The following is an 18,542-nucleotide window of genomic DNA, read 5'->3' on the forward strand; positions in this document are numbered from 1 at the left end:
GCCTCTCTCTCTCTGCCTCTCTCTCTCTCTGCCTCTCTCTCTCTCTGCCTCTCTCTCTCTCTGCCTCTCTCTCTCTCTGCCTCTCTCTCTCTCTGCCTCTCTCTCTCTCTGCCTCTCTCTCTCTCTCTCTCTCTCTCTCTGCCTCTCTCTCTCTCTCTCTCTCTCTCTCTGCCTTCTCTCTCTCTCTCTCTCTCTCTCTGCCTCTCTCTCTCTCTCTCTCTCTCTGCCTCTCTCTCTCTCTCTGCCTCTCTCTCTCTCTCTCTGCCTCTCCCTCTCTCTCTCTGCCTCTCCCTCTCTCTCTCTGCCTCTCTCTCTCTCTCTGCCACTCCCTCTCTCTCTCTGCCTCTCCCTCTCTGCCTCTCTCTCTCTCCCTCTCTCTGCCTCTCTCTCTCTCTCTCTCTCTCTCTGCCTCTCTCTCTCTCTCTCTCTCTCTCTCTCTCTCTCTCTGCCTCTCTCTGCCTCTCTCTCTCTCTCTGCCTCTCTCTCTCTCTCTGCCTCTCTCTCTCTCTCTGCCTCTCTCTCTCTCTCTGCCTCTCTCTCTCTCTCTCTCTCTCTGCCTCGCTCTCTCTCTGCCTCTCTCCCTCTGCGCCTCGCTCGCTCTCTCTCTCTCTCCCTCTGCGCCTCGCTCGCTCTCTCTCTCTCTCTCCCTCTGCGCCTCGCTCGCTCTCTCTCTCTCTCTCCCTCTGCGCCTCGCTCGCTCTCTCTCTCTCTCTCCCTCTGCGCCTCGCTCGCTCTCTCTCTCTCTCTCCCTCTGCGCCTCGCTCGCTCTCTCTCTCTCTCTCCCTCTGCGCCTCGCTCGCTCTCTCTCTCTCTCTCCCTCTGCGCCTCGCTCGCTCTCTCTCTCTCTCTCCCTCTGCGCCTCGCTCGCTCTCTCTCTCTCTCTCCCTCTGCGCCTCGCTCGCTCTCACACACACACACACACACACACATTTGTTAACTGAAAAAAAAGTTTCCCTTTGGCTAAATACTTGCTAATTCTTGAAGAAGAAAGACCTTTTTGGTTGGCATCCCAAATACACGTAGGCGGCTGCCACTGCAATCTTCCTGGAACAGTTCTTTTCAGGCGACATTGAAGATCAGTTTGGTAGACTTTCCAGGAGAAATGTGGCAACAGGGGTTTCTGCCAGCCTTTCGGGAGGAGTGATGCATCAATTTCTCTATTTCTTCCACTCTCTTCTAAGAGGTTCTCAAAGAGATGGAAAAACTGGCAGGCTTTTCAAAGAGATGGAAAAGGCTGAGCTGGGGTTTTGTCCTTGGCAGGTTGACTTTTTAACTCTTTTCAAAACATTCCACACCCCAACTGATGTCCAAAACGAAACCAAAGCAATATCTCAGGAATCAAGCCATCTGACCCCGATAAATCCTGACCTGTCACTTCTCTAAACATCTTCCCCAGGTCAAAAGAAACCCCTGCTGGGTACTTATCTGAAGACAGGTGACATCCAGTAAGGATTGTTTACACACCAAGTCTGAAAGACCTTCCGATGACCCCTTTTTAAAAAAAAAACACAAAATCCAACAGCTATGGAATCCTTTCCAATTTCAAAAACCAAGTCCTCAAAAAAAATAATTAGCAAAAAATGGAAGCACTTTCGTAACAATGGTCATGCTGTTATTGAGTCAGGTATTAGAAGGTTTTTACCTAAAACTTGAAAGCCCCACTTAGATTAAGAGCTCACATCTTGGAGAATCTCTGGGATGAATGTACTTCCTACAATTTGGGAGGCAACACCAGTATTTTAAACATTAGAGCATGCGAAAAAGGGCAGCGCAGTGGTTAGCACCGCAGCCTCACAGCTCCAGCGACCCGGGTTCAATTCTGGGTACTGCCTGTGCGGAGTTTGCAAGTTCTCCCTGTGTCTGCGTGGGTTTTCGCCGGGTGCTCCGGTTTCCTCCCACAGCCAAAAACTTGCAGGTTGATAGGTAAATTGTGCATTATAAATTGCCCCTAGTATAGGTCGGGGAATATAGGAAAGGTGGGGATGTGGTAGGAATATGGGATTAGTGGAGGATTAGAATAAATGGGTGGTTGATGGTCAGCATAGACTCGGTGGGCCGAAGAGCCTGTTTCAGTGCTGTATCTCTAAATAAATAAATAAAATAAATAAATAAATGTGTCCAGCATACAGGCGCTCGAGCCTGCTCTGCCATTCAATAAAGTCATATGCAATCTGATCATGGCCTCAATTCCACTTCCCTGCCTGTTTCCCCATAACCCCTGACTCTCCTATAGTTCAAAATATGGGTCTCAGCCTTAAATATATTCAAAGACTCAGCCTCCACAGCTTTCTGGGGTAGAGAATTCCCAAGATTCACAACCCTCAGAGAAGAAATTCCTCCTCATCTCTGTCTTAAATGGGCAACCCCTTATTCTGAAACTATGCCCCCTAGATCTAGATTGCCCCACGAGAGGAAACATCCTCTCTGCATCTATCCTGTCGAGGCCCATCAGAATATTATGTTTCAATAAGATCACCTCTCATTCTTCTAAATGTCTGAGTGTAGGCCCAAAAAATCCCATCAGTATCATTAAACAACCGTCTTACTGGGAGTATGTATTTAAGTTCCCTTTATGTGGGTTTCACCCTATGAAATGAAATGAACAGACAGAAACTGTGAACAAAATCTTTTTTTTTTATTCATTCAAGGGATGTAGGCATCACTGGCTAGGCCAGCATTTATTGCCCATCCCTAATTGCCCTTGAGAAGGTGGTGGTGAGCTGACTTCTTGAACCGCTGCAGTCCATGTGGGGTAGGTACACCCACAGTGCTGTCAGGAAGGGAGTTCCAGGATTTTGGCTCAGCGACAGTGAAGGAACGGCGATATAGTTCCCAGTCAGGATGGTGTTGACTTGGAGGGGATATATGAAAATAAAGCTATTAAATGGTATTAAAAAATAAGATGCAATCTGATATTGAGGAATGGAACACTTTTGGCATCCAGCTTGACCCAAGCACTCGTGGGTTAGTTTTAGCATCTGCCAGGTGTAGAATAAAGCTCCTTCTGGTCACCCTCAACATGTACTTAAACCCCCAATGTCAGAAGAGAATCTGTAACAGCAGAAGATTTTCATTTCCCAAACTTGCCAGTATTATGATCATCTGAGTGAGATTGCCTCTTTCTGTTGAACTGTGGATAAGTATTGCTTCCCACCCCCTCATTAGGAACCAGTTTAAGAGTAATCAAGCTCACTTAACATGAGAGGGTTGTACAGGCAGAGTGATTTAGATTTCTTCCCATTCAACCAGGCCAGATCAAATCCAGCTTCAGGTGATAAAAGGATAATATCCAAATGAATATGTTGCCAACTTCCTGGTATAGATTATTTATTTACGAATTCACGCCTGCCTTAATGATTCACTTTGAAATCTGTGGAAGTTTATATAAGGCTTCCTAATGGGTGCTTAATGGGTTTCTTTTTTCATATTTACTAGGTTTAAAGATACTTCGCTGCTGTAACCACTGTGACATCGTTGGAACGATTAAAGGAGAAAAGAAATTTAAAGGCGCACATTGGCACTGCTACCGCTGTCGAAACGGCTTCAATAGACGTGATGAAGCTGTCAAGCATTATAAGACTCATTTCCGCAACCCTCATACTACTTTCCAAATTCAAATTACACAGGTGAGTTCAGTATGACCACATCACTTAAGGAGCCAGTGACAACTTGGTGAGAATTTCTTTTTGACACCACAGACACATAAGCGCATTGGCAATCAAATAAATGTCAGCCTTGGCTCAGTGGCCCCACTCTTGCTTGAGTCACAAAGCCATTGGTTCAAGACTCGCTCGAGGACTGAATGCACAATTTAGGTTGATATTACAGTGCAATACTGAGGGAGTGTTGTGCTGTTGGAGGTTGGACAAGACATCAAACTGAGGCCCCATCTGCCCTTTTGGGTGAATATAAAAGATTTCAGGGCACTATTTGAAGAAGAGCAGGGGAGCTCTCCTGCTGCTCTGACCAACATTTATCCCTCATATAACACTAAAGCGGATTATCTGCTTGCTCATCTCATGGCTACCACGTTTCCCTACTGCATTTCAAAAGTATTTATCAGCTGTCAAGTGCTTTTGGGAAATCTTGAGGACATGAAGGGCACAAATGCAAGTTCTTTTTGGTAGTTAAATGGAGATTTTTAGTTATATAGGCCCTGGAAATGCACAGTTATGGGATTATGCAATCAGTACCTTCCATCACTGACTTTGCAGGTCAGCAGGAGGGTGGCATATATAGGTGGGACTGACAGGCATTCTGGCCACTATGGCACATTGTTGGTGCCTGCCATGCAGCTCTTGCCCACTTTTGGAAGGAGTGGTTGCTCACAGCATGTGATACACTAGTTCCTTGCTGAACCAGTGAAGCAAGGACTCCTAAAATTGGAAGGGTCCCAATATAACCAAGTCCAGGGGAATCCCTCAAGGAAATTCACTGGAGATAGAGCGGAAGATGCCCTAGAAATGCAAGTAAAAATATTGCTCACCTCCCTCGGCCTTGCATCCCTACCGTTTTCCCAGGATTTACCTGCAGTTGCTGCTGGAATCCCAATCATCTGACATTCCCATGGCCCAAAACCGACAAACTGCCTCAGGATGCCCATTTACTGTCCACAGTTTGCCACTTGCAATCAAGTGAGGCCTGGATCTCAAAATCATGGCTGCCTTTTCTCAGTCAGACTGGGCAGATGGCCGACCCTCCACAGGTCGACCAGCTGAAAGCTCAACTCTACCTCATAATGTTCAGTTGGAATCTGCTGGCCCTTTATTTTGTTTGAAAGACTTGGATCTGCAGAGGAGGAGCAGTTTTCAGCCTTTTCACGGGTTGTGGTTGAACTTGCATGTTATTATGGGTAACCCTTGTATTTAATCAGTCTGAAACCACTCCTGTGATAGATCAAACCTGCAAACAAAACCATAACAATCTTGTATATGTAGCATCTAGGGCACAAAGATTAATTTCAATGATTTCAGAGTATCCCCACCTAACGTGCCTTAGTATTGATTTTTTTGTGAAAAATTGTGCATTTTCAAACAATTTTTACAATAAAAACTGTGGGGAAAATTATATATTTTTAATCCTCACTATACACAGCCATCAAAAACCTATAACAGGAAAGGTTTCCGCTGAAGTTGAGTCTAACAATTCATCCATTCATATATTTTGATTTCGTCCTTACAATTGAGTTTAATTGTTTAGCTTTGGCTATTAACCATGATTGCAGCATGCATTTCTGTAATTCTCCTCATACAGAGAGAGATGGCCTGTGAATGCTTAGAGTGTTGGAAACAGACCAGGAAGAAGAAGGGGGAACTAAGTGTTAGGAATGAGCAAAGCATAGTTGTAAAGAACTGTTTTTTAGGAGGCAGGGAGGGAAGTGGTATGACTGATGGCAAAAGCTCCAGAGATTGGGGACAAAGTAACTGAAGGATTAATATTAAGAAATTGGTTGACCATAACCATAATGTTGTATGTTTGCTGCATTAATTGAGATTTTGAATTGCTTCGAACTGCTACTGCGAGAATATCAACTTATTTGTTAACAAATAACTAAGAAGTGGATGCTATAGAATGCAACTAGCCTACTTGCTAGTGATATTGCTAGTTCAGTTTTTGGATCAAATTGACTGTTTTAATTGACTTTTGAATTTCATGTTTCTTTTTCGTTTGGTTACAAACAAAAATCAGCGTTTTTGTTAAATTACATCTAAATGGATTTTCACATTATTGCAGCAGTTTGTAATGAAGAAATAGAAGTTTACATTTGTCATTTATTCTGTCTATAATATATTTACATGTTTAGTTTTCAACTTTTAAACCTTCAATTAAATGAAATATTACATGACAGTTATTGAGGTTAATACAGCAAAACAAAGCTATAACTGCAGTTTTTAGTGCATTAGTTTGCTTTTCATTAAATGACATATTCTAATACTACTCAGCCATTAGTATAATGTTTCATTTAACTATCCTTCCTGTCTTTTCTACTTTTAGTGACAGATGCTATGATTGGTACAATATGGTTTAAATGTGGTTTTATAGCAATAGTCTCAGCAACGTTAGGTAAGTAATCCCAAGGCCAAATCTCATGAAAAAAAGAGGCATGGAAATAGAATACCCGTAGTACATTTTTTTTTGAAAAAAGAAAATTACATTGAAGCCATGGGCCTCTGTGTGTTGCTTTCATTGTGTGTTCCAACAGTATAAACATGCCTTTAGTCTCAAGTCCAGTGTAATTGTAAAGCCCATGCAACCCTAAATGCTATGGATGAATAAATATGGTACTAAGAATGAGCTACTTTCAACAATATATGAAACATCTAATCATTTAAATGATAATTATCGAAAAAAATTAACACAATCCAAGATCCATTCACTTGTATACTTGCTGTATTGATATATTTGTGAGACCATCTTGCTCTCTTTCTCTTCCTTCCTGTCTCCTGGCACATGCTTATCAAGTGGCGTTACTTTAGTTATTGCTGATAGGCAAGGTTTGTGTAGTGATAGTCTGCTTAGAGGGGAAGAAAAGAATAGAATACTTTTTGTCCCATGTCTTGTTTTTTCAAAGATAGTCAAGTTTTTTATTTCAATCACCATCAAGACTGTAACATCAAATCGTCTGATGAATGTGAGGTGTTTCCCAGCCAGTGTGGTGTTCTGGAGTTCTTGGGCTACTATGAATCGAAGGTCCTGTGGCTTTAAAGTTATATTATTCCAGGCTGATTCCCACCCCTCTCCAATCAGCCTAGCAGGGAGTGAGACCAGGCTCCAAGGTCTTCATGTAAATGCCAGTAGGAAAACTGACAATTTTCAAAGAAAACCAAGATACTTCTATTTACTTCCATAAAATGAGGGAGTGATTTACAAACAAAATATGACAGATTGAAAAGGATGTTCTGGTTAATTCAGCCTGTCCCATACAATTATGCTGCCTTGTGCATCACAATACATACACTCCTTATCCAGAAACCAAGCAACCTCCTGGGAGAGGTGAAAAACCAGATGAAGCCCCGGGCCAGTTAGAGGGGCAAAAAAAATCTGGACAGTACCTCTTTAAACTCCTTAGGCGATCAAAGCTGTGTTATGATCAGGTGAGGATGGGTCGAAAGGCTCCCCTCTTGTCCCTCCTTGTTTGACCCCAACAGGGTTTGTTTCTTTTAAACAATTCAGTGAGTGTTTAACCTTTTTAGATGCTATGATCATAAAAGAACCAATAGGACAGGTTTTCTTGAATTTAAACAAGTCTATTGTACTTAAAATGAAAACCCGATCAAAGTAAGAATAATAAACTGCGCTTGAACTTTCTCACGCACACATGCAAGAATCACAACACACCAATAGGTTACAGAGTGAAGAAGAATAGTTTGGTTAGATTAGAGTCCAGAACAAATAAATTAATATACAGTCTATGGAGCCTGGTAATTCAGTTGTCTTCTGGCCAAATTTGTGGTCCTGACGTTTCTGGTTGGTAGAGGTTCAGGGTTTTCTTGGAGACAGTGATGTAGATGGCTTCCTCCCTGGAGTCTCTATCTGTAGCAATGATAGACTTGGATGTTTTACAGTCCGCAGGCAGGGTTCAAAACTTACAGTATTAACCTGGGGAGAGCGAGAGAGAGGGGCAGCCTCACTGGGGTCCTGCACTGATTAACACTCAAAGCTTGTCTGCCATGACCAAAAGAAACTCCAAGGTTTCACACAGACTGGGGAGACTGTCACATGATTCTCCCAGTGTATTTTCTTTTTCACTTTAATGAGATCCAAGTCTAAGAATTTCATTTCTCTCAGGTCTTATTGTTTCAATGTTTATCCGCTGGAGGTGCATCTCCATTACTGTTAATGCTCCAAGAAAGCTTTGAATGTCTTGCTAATGAAAGCGATACCAGGTGGCATTCAAACTACTCAAGCCATTGTTCTGGATGAGGGCTGTTAGCGGGAATGAATCCAGAAGAATCACTCGATACTCAGGTCTGCTCCAATGTCAAACAGTTTATTTAAGTTACGCTGGCGGGGAGCAGGTCACTGGGCTGTCCAGATGCCTCTCCACCGAACAAAGAAAATCATCAATACTTATACATTTTCAAACAGTTACTCAGCCCATCCTGGCTGGACATGGTCCAATCATAATGATTACAGATTATATACATTGATTATTAAAGACCAATGGAAGCGGTTACCAGGCATGGAAGGGGCTGCATGACCAGCCCACGGACAGATAGGGGATTACTCATTATGTTTTCCATTCCCTCTAATCCATCATCCTTGGTTCTCATGTACACATACCACCTTATCTTAACCTTGTTACAGGCTGGTATCTTTGTCAGCATTCCACAAGTACATCTGCTTTCCATTTAATGAGCCTTTGTTTGAGTTTGGATTACTCAGCTCCTGTGTGGAATGTGGTCAAGTTAACAAAGCCCCATGATGCCTTGCAACCTCCTCACTGTTCACTAAGATTATATGTTACTGGTTACTCAAATAACATTTAAACAGTATAATATTTACTGCAGGTGCCTCTGCGCTTGGAAATACCCTTCAACAAGGGCTATTCCGACATGCATCTCCACCTCGATACTTTGGCATGTGAGGTATTTTAATGCAAATTACAGTGGCCATTTTTGCTGCTGTCTTCTTAGAAGTTGAATTTATGATTCCAGCTGATGAATTAAAAATCATTCAGCATAACACGTTTTCATGACAACTGATAAAAGAAACCACTCTGACCCTGATTAACATTACCAGATACATACCCCTTGTATGAGGAGATTTCCACCACAGCCAGAAGTATGTCCAATTCTCACTTCAAGGAATTTAGCAAAATCAACATGCATTGCAGGGGCAAGGAACCTGTTCCATGGGTCCACTATTCTCTGGGCAAAGATGAACCTCCAAACATCCAACCTAGTTCTGCTCTTAGATCATGTGTAAAATTGACCCTTGATCCTCCCTGTTACAACTCAGATTGCCAGGTCGTTTTTTTCCTTACATACACTCACAAGCTTTTATTATCAGAGACGCACATTTAATATCATGCACCTCCAACTCAATGAGCACAGATTAATGCCCAACATCTGGATACAATTAAATACCCAATTAAAATTAGAATTAGAACATTACAGCGCAGTACAGGCCCTTCGGCCCTCGATGTTGCGCCGACCTGTGAAACCATCTGACCTACACTATTCTATTTTCATCCATATGTCTATCCAATGACCACTTAAATGCCCTTAAAGTTGGCGAGTCTACTACTGTTGCAGGCAGGGCGTTCCACGCCCCTACTACTCTCTGTGTAAAGAAACTACCTCTGACATCTGTCCTATATCTATCACCCCTCAACTTAAAGCTATGTCCCCTCGTGTTTGCCATCACCATCGGAGGAAAAAGACTCTCACTATCCACCCTATCTAACCCTCTGATTATCTTATATGTCTCTATTAAGTCACCTCTCCTCCTCCTTCTCTCCAACGAAAACAACCTCAAGTCCTTCAGCCTTTCCCCGTAAGACCTTCCCTCCATACCAGGCAACATCCTAGTAAATCTCCTCTGCACCCTTTCCATAGCTTCCACATCCTTCCTATAATGCGGTGACCAGAACTGCACGCAATACTCCAGGTGCGGTCTCACCAGAGTTTTGTACAGCTGCAGCATGACCTCATGGCACCGAAACTCGATCCCCCTACTAATAAAAGCTAACACACCATATGCCTTCTTAACAGCCGTATTAACCTGGGTAGCAACCTTCAGGGATTTATGCACCTGGACACCAAGATCTCTCTGTTCATTTACACTACCAAGAATCTTCCCATTAGCCCAGTACTCTGCATTCCTGTTACTCCTTCCAAAGTGAATCACCTTGCACTTTTCCGCATTAAACTCCATTTGCCATCTCTCAGCCCAGCTCTGCAGCCTATGTCCCTCTGTACCCTACAACATCCTTCGGCACTATCCACAACTCCACCGACCTTAGTGTCATCCGCAAATTTACTAACCCACCCTTCTACACCCTCTTCCAGGTCATTTATAAAAATGACAAACAGCAGTGGCCCCAAAACAGATCCTTGCAGTGCACCACTAGTAACTAAACTCCAGGATGAACATTTGCCATCAGCCACCACCCTCTGTCTTCTTTCAGCTAGCCAATTTCTGATCCAAAGCTCTAAATCACCTTCAACCCCATACTTCCGTATTTTCTGCAATAGCCTACCATGGGGAACCTTATCAAACGCCTTACTGAAATCCATATACACCACATCCACTGCTTTACCCTCATCCACCTGTTTGGTCACCTTCTCGAAAAACTCAATAAGGTTTGTGAGGCACGACCTACCCGTCACAAAACCGTGCTGACTATCGCTAATGAACTTATTCTTTTCAAGATGATTATAAATCCTGTCTCTTATAACCTTTTCCAACATTTTACCCACAACCGAAGTAAGGCTCACAGGTCTATAATTACCAGGGCTGTCTCTACTCCCCTTCTTGAACAAGGGGACAACATTTTCTATCCTCCAGTCTTCCGGCACTATTCCTGTCGACAATGACGACATAAAGATCAAGGACAAAGGCTCTGCAATCTCCTCCCTAGCTTCCCAGAGAATCCTAGGATAAATCCCATCTGGCCCAGGGGACTTATCTATTTTCACACTTTCCAAAATTGATAACACCTCCTCCTTGTGAGCCTCAATCCCATCTAGCCTAGTAGCCTGAATCTCAGTATTCTCCTCGACAACATTTTCTTTCTCTACTGTAAATACTGACACAAAATATTCATTTAACACTTCCCCTACCTCCTCTGATTCCACACACAACTTCCCACTACTATCCTTGATTGGCCCTAATCTAGCTCTAGTCATTCTTTTATTCCTGATATACCTATAGAAAGCCTTAGGGTTTTCCCTGATCCTATCCGCCAATGACTTCTCGTGTCCTCTCCTTGCTCTCCTTGCTCTTCTTAGCTCTCCCTTTAGATCCTTCCTGGCTAGCTTGTAACTCTCAAGCTCCCTAACTGAGCCTTCACGTCTCATCCTAACATAAGCTTTCTTCTTCCTCTTGACAAGCGCTTCAACTTCTTTAGTAAACCACGGCTCCCTCTTTCGACAACTTCCTCCCTGCCTCACAGGTACATACTTATCAAGGACACGCATTAGCTGCTCCTTGAATAAGCTCCACATTTCGATTGTTCCCATCCCCTGCAGTTTCCTTCCCCATCCTACGCATCCTAAATCTTGCCTAATCGCATCATAATTTCCTTTCCCCCAGCTATAATTTTTGCCCTGCGGTATATACCTGTCCCTGCCCATCACTAAGGTAAACCTAACCGAATTGTGATCACTATCACCAAAGTGCTCACCTACATCTAAATCTAACACCTGGCCGGGTTCATTACCCAGTACCAAATCCAATGTGGCATCGCCCCTGGTTGGCCTGTCTACATACTGTGTCAGAAAACCCTCCTGCACACACTGGACAAAAACTGACCCATCTAAAGTACTCGAACTATAGTATTTCCAGTCGATATTTGGAAAGTTAAAGTCCCCCATAACAACTACCCTGTTACTCTCGCCCCTGTCAAGAATCATCTTCACTATCCTTTCCTCTACATCTCTGGAACTATTCGGAGGTCTATAAAAGACTCCCAACAGGGTGACCTCACCTCTCCTGTTTCTAACCTCGGCCCATACTACCTCAGGAGACGAGTCCTCAAACGTCCTTTCTGTCGCTGTAATACTCTCCTTGATTAACAATGCCACACCCCCCCCTCTTTTACCATCTTCTCTGTTCTTACTGAAACATCTAAATCCCGGAACCTGCAACATCCATTCCTGCCCCTGCTCTACCCATGTCTCCGAAATGGCCAGTACATCGAGATCCCAGGTACCAACCCATGCTGCAAGCTCACCCACCTTATTCCGGATGCTCCTGGCGTTGAAGTAGACACACTTTAAACCAGGTTCTTGCTTGCCAGTGCCCTCTTGCGTCCTTGTAACCTTATCCCTGACCTCACTACTCTCAACATCCTGTACACTGGCACTACATTTTAGGTTCCCATTCCCCTGCTGAATTAGTTTAAACCCCCCCGAAGAGCACTAGCAAATCTCCCCCCCAGGATATTGGTACCCCTCTGGTTCAGGTGAAGACCATCCTGTTTGTAGAGGTCCCACCTACCCCAGAAAGAGCCCCAATTATCCAGGAAACCAAAACCCTCCCTCCTGCACCATCCCTGCAGCCACGTGTTCAACTCCTCTCGCTCCCTATTCCTCGCTTCGCTATCACGTGGCACGGGCAACAACCCAGAGATAACAACTCTGTTTGTTCTCGCTCTAAGCTTCCACCCTAGCTCCCTGAATTTCTGTCTTAAATCCCCATCTCTCTTCCTACCTATGTCGTTGGTGCCTAAGGGATCCCCCTTAAGGATCCCAAAAACACGATCCGAGACATCACGAACCCTGGCACCTGGGAGGCAACATACCAACTGTGAATCTCTCTCGTTCCTACAGAACCTCCTATCTGTTCCCCTAACTATGGAGTCCCCAATGACTAATGCTCTGCTCCTCTTCCCCCATCCCTTCTGAGCAACAGGGATCTGTGCCAGATACCTGTACCCCATTACTTACCCCTGGTAAGTCGTCCCCCGCAACAGTATCCAAAACGGTATACCTGTTGTTGAGGGAAACGGCCACAGGGGATCCCTGCACTGCCTGCTAGTTCCCTCTCCTTCCCCTGACGGTAACCCATCTACCTACTTCCTTGCAATTCCTTAACCTATTCAGCCCTAACCTATTGAGTTGAAACAATTAGTCTTCACATACATGATCTAGGCCTTTAGGCCCTTCATCATTTTATAAACTTTGATCATAGGTTATGCTTCTGTAAAGTTTTTAAACCCAGCTCTTTGATCTGGATAACATAGGCACTTTGGACTGGAAATTAATCCAGTGGCCCTCTTCTGAACCTTTTCCAAAGACTCCGTATCATCCACCATGTGAGGAGACCAAACCTGAATTCTAACTAAGGCCTAACCAAAATCTTGTACAAAGACAAAATATTATACATCGTTTAATAGTTAATTGCCCTATAAATGAAAGGGGAAAAGTTTAGGGGGGATATGCGTGGAAAGTTCTTTACGCAGAGGGTGGTGGGTGCATGGAACGCATTACCAGCGGAGGTGGTAGACGCGGGCACGATAGCGTCTTTTAAGATGTATCTAGACAGATACATGAATGGGCAGGAAGTAAAGAGATACAGACCCTTAGAAAATAGGCGACAGGTTTAGATAGAGGATTTGGATCGGCGTAGGCTTGGAGGGCCGAAGGGCCTGTTCCTGTGCTGTAATTTTCTTTGTTCTTTGAATCCTGCGGCGAGTAACTCACCTGACTTCCCAAAGCCTGTCTACCATCTACAAGGCACAAGTCAGGAGTGTGATGGAATACTCTCCACTTGCCTGGATGGGTGCAGTTCCAGCAACACTCAAGAAGCTCGACACCATCCAGGACAAAGCAGCCCGCTTGATTGGCACCCCATCCACAAACATTCACACCCTCCACCACAGACGCACAGTGGCAGCAGCTTGTACCATCTAATGCACTGCAGCAATGCACAGAGGCTATTTAGACCCCACCTTCCAAACCCACGACCTCCATCACCTCGAAGGACAAGGGCAGCAGATACGTGGGAACACCACCACCTGCAAGTTCCCCTCCAAGTCTCACACCATCCTGACTTGGAACCATATCGCTGTTCCTTCACTGTCGCTGGGTCAAAATTCTGGAACTCCCTTCCTAACAGCACTGTGGGTGTACCTACCCCACGTGGACTGTAGCGGTTCAAGAAGGCAGCTCACCACCACCTTCTGATGGGCAATTAGGGATGGGCAATAAATGCTGGCCTGGCCAGGGATGCCACATCCTATAAAAATGAATAAAAAATATTTAAATATAATATAAAAATTTTTTGATGATGATTGCCTCATTTCTCTGTCAGATTAGATTTCAAGAAAATGTAAGCTACAAGTGGAATTTAAAAAATAATTTCTGTGGCATTTTCCTTTTTTTGTCTGTGTTGCTTCACCTAGCAGTCCCTACTGATGGAACTTACTGTATGTCAGCTGAAGCTCTGATTCAGACACAGGACTGAATTTTTCCAGCTTGCTACAGGTTTCAAAGACGGTGCGGCACATGCATGAGATGTGCACCATGGAGCCACCACGATATTTGGCAGGGCGGATGCCCCCCCCCGCCCCGCTGACTTGTAGGGGGCAGGTGCTCCGTGTCCGGCAATGGTGTCCGGTGCCACTGCGCAGGTGCCATATGGAAGGGCTTCAAGCCCTTCCAGACTATTTACATTTTTAAAGTAACAGTAACGATACGATAAATGTTTAAATGTAATGAAAGAATCAAGCCCCTCTCCCACCCCTCCCAATGATTAAACACTCTATTAATTGCCCCCTCCCCCCCAAAAAAACTTATCTTTCAATCCCGACCTTCCCGCCTCCGAACTTTATTAACTTTCACCTTCAACCCCTTCCCACCATTCCCACCATCCCCTCCACCAATCGCAGTGGTTCCCCCTTCCTTTCTCACCCCAGCTGCCCTGAAAACCTAGCTCCTCCCCCTCCCCACCAGTGTCCCGTATCAGACCTCTGTTCGGAGATTGGAAGGCCAGGGGAGTGCCGGCCACCAATGGAAATATGGAAGCAGTCATTCTCACCTCACTTCTTGAGTTCAGCTTTTGTGTCCATGTTTGGACCAAAGCTGTAATGAGATGAGGAGCTGAGTGGCCCTGGCGGGATAGTGACGACACCTTCCATCACTTCACTGACGATAGAGAGTAGACTGATGGGGTGGTGATTGATGGGTTAGATTTGTCCTGCTTTTTGTGTACAGGACGTCCCTGGGCAATTTTCCACATTGCTGGGTAGATGCCAGTGTTGTAGCCGTATTGGAACAGCTTAGCTAGGGTCGTGGCCACTCCTGGAGCATAAGTCTTCAGTATTGTTGCTGGAATGTTGTCAGGGCCCATAGCCTTTACAGTATCCAGTGCCTTCAGCCGTTTCTTGATATCATGTGGAGTGAATCAAATTGGCTGAAGACTGGCATCTGTGATGCTGGGGACCACAGGAGGAGGTTGAGATGGATCATCCACTCGGCACTTCTGGCTGAAGATGGTTGCAGATGCTTCAGCCTTGTCTTTTTCACTGACATGCTGGGCTCCCCCATCATTGAGGATGGGGATATTTGTGGAGCTGCCTCCTCCCGGTAGGTATTTAATTGTCCACCTACATTCACGTCTGGATGTCGCAGAACTTGGATCTGATCCATTGGTTGTGGGATTGCTTAGCTCTGTCTATCGCATGTTGCTTCTGCTGTTTGGCATGCAAGTAGTCCTGTGTTGTAGCTTCAACAGACACTTCATTTTTTGGTATGTGTGGCTCCTGGCATGCCTTCCTGCACTCTTCATTCTTCACTCTTCCAATGAATGTGAAGGGGAAATGCAAGTAATGAAAGAGGCAAAAAGATGAAAATATTAAGTCAACTGTTTATTTCCTTCAGAGAGACCCATCAAATTTTGTTGTATACCTGTTAATTGCCACCTGCTGACTACTAGTTGGGTTAATATTTCCAACCTTTAGGCATACTAAGATTAGTACAACTCATTGCTAATGGGTGTTGGACAAAATCAGTATCAGAACAGCAGTTGATTAATTTTTGCTATAAATTAACTTGATCCAGCAACAGTGCGGCACAGTGGCGCAATGGTTAGCACCATAGCCTCACAGCTCCAGCGACCCGGGTTCAATTCTGGGTACTGCCTGTGCGGAGTTTGCAAGTTCTCCCTGTGTCTGCGTGGGTTTTCGCCGGGTGCTCTGGTTTCCTCCCACAGCCAAAGACTTGCAGGTTGATAGGTAAATTGGCCATTGTAAATTGCCCCTAGTATAGGTAGGTGGCAGGGGAATATAGGGACAGGTGGGGATGTGGTAGGGATATGGGATTAGTGTAGGATTAGTATAAATGGGTGGTTGATGGTCGGCACAGACTCGGTGGGCCGAAGGGCCTGTTTCAGTGCTGTATCTCTAAATAAAAAATAAATAAATAAACTACTCCGAAGTCTGCCTCTCTGCATTACCCTTTCTGCTGCACAAGTTGTTTTATAAGCTATAAAACAGTTGGTGACATTGTGCAAAACTCTATACTTAGTGATTATGGTTTAAAGCAGATTAAAATTAAAAAGAGCAATTATTGAGTGTTGCATAGGAGGGTTCAAATGTAAAATTACAGTGTTGCGTGAGATTTGCATGATTTTTACATTTCTTTAGTACATGTAGTCTCCACTGACAAATTCTAGAATGGTGATTCTAGATTGTTCACTAGGACAGAGGCACTTAAGAACACTGATTTATCAACCACATTTGATTTTTTTTTTAAATACAATAACATTTTATGTTGGTCTTATTTGTTACAGCTTGAATATTTAATTTCTTTTTAATGTCAGTTTTGATGATCAGTATCAAACAGTTTGATGTTTTAAGGTTATCGGTTCTGATGGCTGGATGGAGAGGGCAGGTTACAAAGCTTTGTCCTAAACTGTCAATAGAAAAGCTTTCTTCAACAAAGAACTAAAAATATCTTTTAACTTCTTTAAAAGCTTCAGAGTTTAGCACTCCATGGGTGTTGTCATGGCCACATGGTGAAGTTTGTGGTTCCTGCTGTTCGGCTCTCGTGACAGCAGCAAGTGTGTTTTGTTATTAAGGTTTAACCCCTTGGTATTTTATCTGTCAAATAAACAGACAGCAACAGGTTTTCATGTAGGTTTAAAACAGAAAATCAATTGTTTATTAATCAATACACCTTATCCCGAAATTGTTGCAACTGCATCCACTCTTGCATTTGCTCTTGTGCGTGCGTGCACACACACACACAAAAGAAGAGAGAGATAGAGAGGAAAACTGGGTAAGCGATTATAAATGGGTGGGGGGGGGGGTGGTTGGGGCGCGGGGGTAATGGTAACCAGTTGAATTTTCTTGGCAGTCAAGTTCTCGTCGGTGGTAGGCCTGAGGCGATTGTCGATTTCTCTCTTGGTTGAAAGTTCAGTTGAAGTCAGTGGATCGCTTATAATTCACTGCAGTATAGGTGTAGATGTATAATTCTACAGCCCGGCGCATGCTTGCTGGTTTGCTGGAAAAAAGCTGCTTGGATGCTGCTTTCTGGGTGTCTCTTTTTCTCTCCAGGCTGCCTTTTAAGACAAAGATGTGTTACATCTTGCCTCCGGGTAGGAGACACTTTTGTCTCTCCCCATGGTGATCGCACAATGGCCCAGGACATGGCTACTTCACACCTTCTTTGTTTCAGAAAAACCCATTCAATTCTGGAATATTTTAGGATGGGTGTAGGATGGCTGCAATTGACACCTCTCGGCTTTGATCCCTGTTAGATAGTTTGAATATACAAAGGCCAAGTCCTTGTCCTTCGGCAGCCGTTTTTGGTGCATATTGTTCGCTTTTTAAAAGTAAGGTCAATTTTTTAAAAGACAAAGCCAGTTTTTATAACTCTTCAGATTTTGTCGATAATTTTTCAGTGTCGCACTTCTTGTATGCGTGACTGTGTTGAAAGCTTGGAGTTTAATGCAGTGCCACATCCTGTAGATTAAAAGTAATACATGTAATTAACTTGAATATATGTTTGAATTCCTTCCATTAAGTTTTCACCCTGCAACAGTACCAAAAAAAGCTCTGATTGAAGTCACAAATGACATCCTATGTGACTGTGGTAAACTATTCCTCCTCGTCCTTCTCAACTTGACTAAAGCCTTAGACGCAGTTGACCCCACCATCCTCCTCCCTCCAGTGCCTTTCCTACATTGTCCATCTGGGTAGAACTGTGCTTACCCAGTTCCGTTCTTATCTATTCAGTCGTATTCAGTTCCAGAGAATCAGCTGCACTGGCTTCTTTTCCCACTCCCGCATCTTTGGCGCCCCCCAGGAACTATCCTTGGCGCCCTCCTATTTCTTATCTGCGAGCTGTCCCATGGCTACAAAATCAAAAGACAACGTCAGGTTCCACATGTATGCTGACGTCACAAAGCTCTACCTCAACACGATCTCTCTCGGCCCCTCCACTATCTCTAAATTGTCAGACTGCTTGTCCAACACCCAGTACTGGAAAAGCAGAAATATTCTCCAACTAAATATTTGGAAGAATGAAGTCCTTGTCTTTGGTCCCTGCCATAAACACTGTTCCCGAGCCACTGATTGCATCTCTCAATGGCAACTGTCTGAGGCTAAACCAGACTGTTTGCAACCTTAGTGTCATATTTAACCCCAGATGGGCTTTCAACCCCATATCTGTGCCATCACCAAAACTGCCTATTCTACCCCTGTAACATCGCCTGACTCAGCTCATCTGCTGTTGAAACTCCCATCCATGCCTCTCAACTTGACTACTCCAACACGCTCATGCTGAACCTTCCAACCTCATAAACTTGAGCTCCAACAAGAGAGAATTTAACCATCTCCCCTTTACATTCAACAGCATTATCATCGCTGAATC

The 18,542-nt window shown here is 44.2% G+C and overlaps 1 protein-coding gene across 3 annotated transcripts in view; it reads left to right on the top strand.

Annotated features, from left to right (window-relative positions):
• zgc:193801 (uncharacterized protein LOC564476 homolog) overlaps positions 1-18,542 on the top strand; it is an 88,804-nt gene that overhangs the window by 39,269 nt on the left and 30,993 nt on the right. For all 3 annotated transcript variants that reach the window (XM_068054879.1, XM_068054881.1, XM_068054880.1), the window contains exon 3: positions 3,436-3,626. In XM_068054879.1, the coding sequence (XP_067910980.1) occupies positions 3,436-3,626 (191 nt within the window). The remainder of the gene's footprint in view (positions 1-3,435; positions 3,627-18,542) is intronic.

This window comes from Heterodontus francisci, chromosome 23, assembly GCF_036365525.1.
Source record: "Heterodontus francisci isolate sHetFra1 chromosome 23, sHetFra1.hap1, whole genome shotgun sequence".
In the NCBI taxonomy this organism is placed as follows: domain Eukaryota; kingdom Metazoa; phylum Chordata; class Chondrichthyes; order Heterodontiformes; family Heterodontidae; genus Heterodontus; species Heterodontus francisci.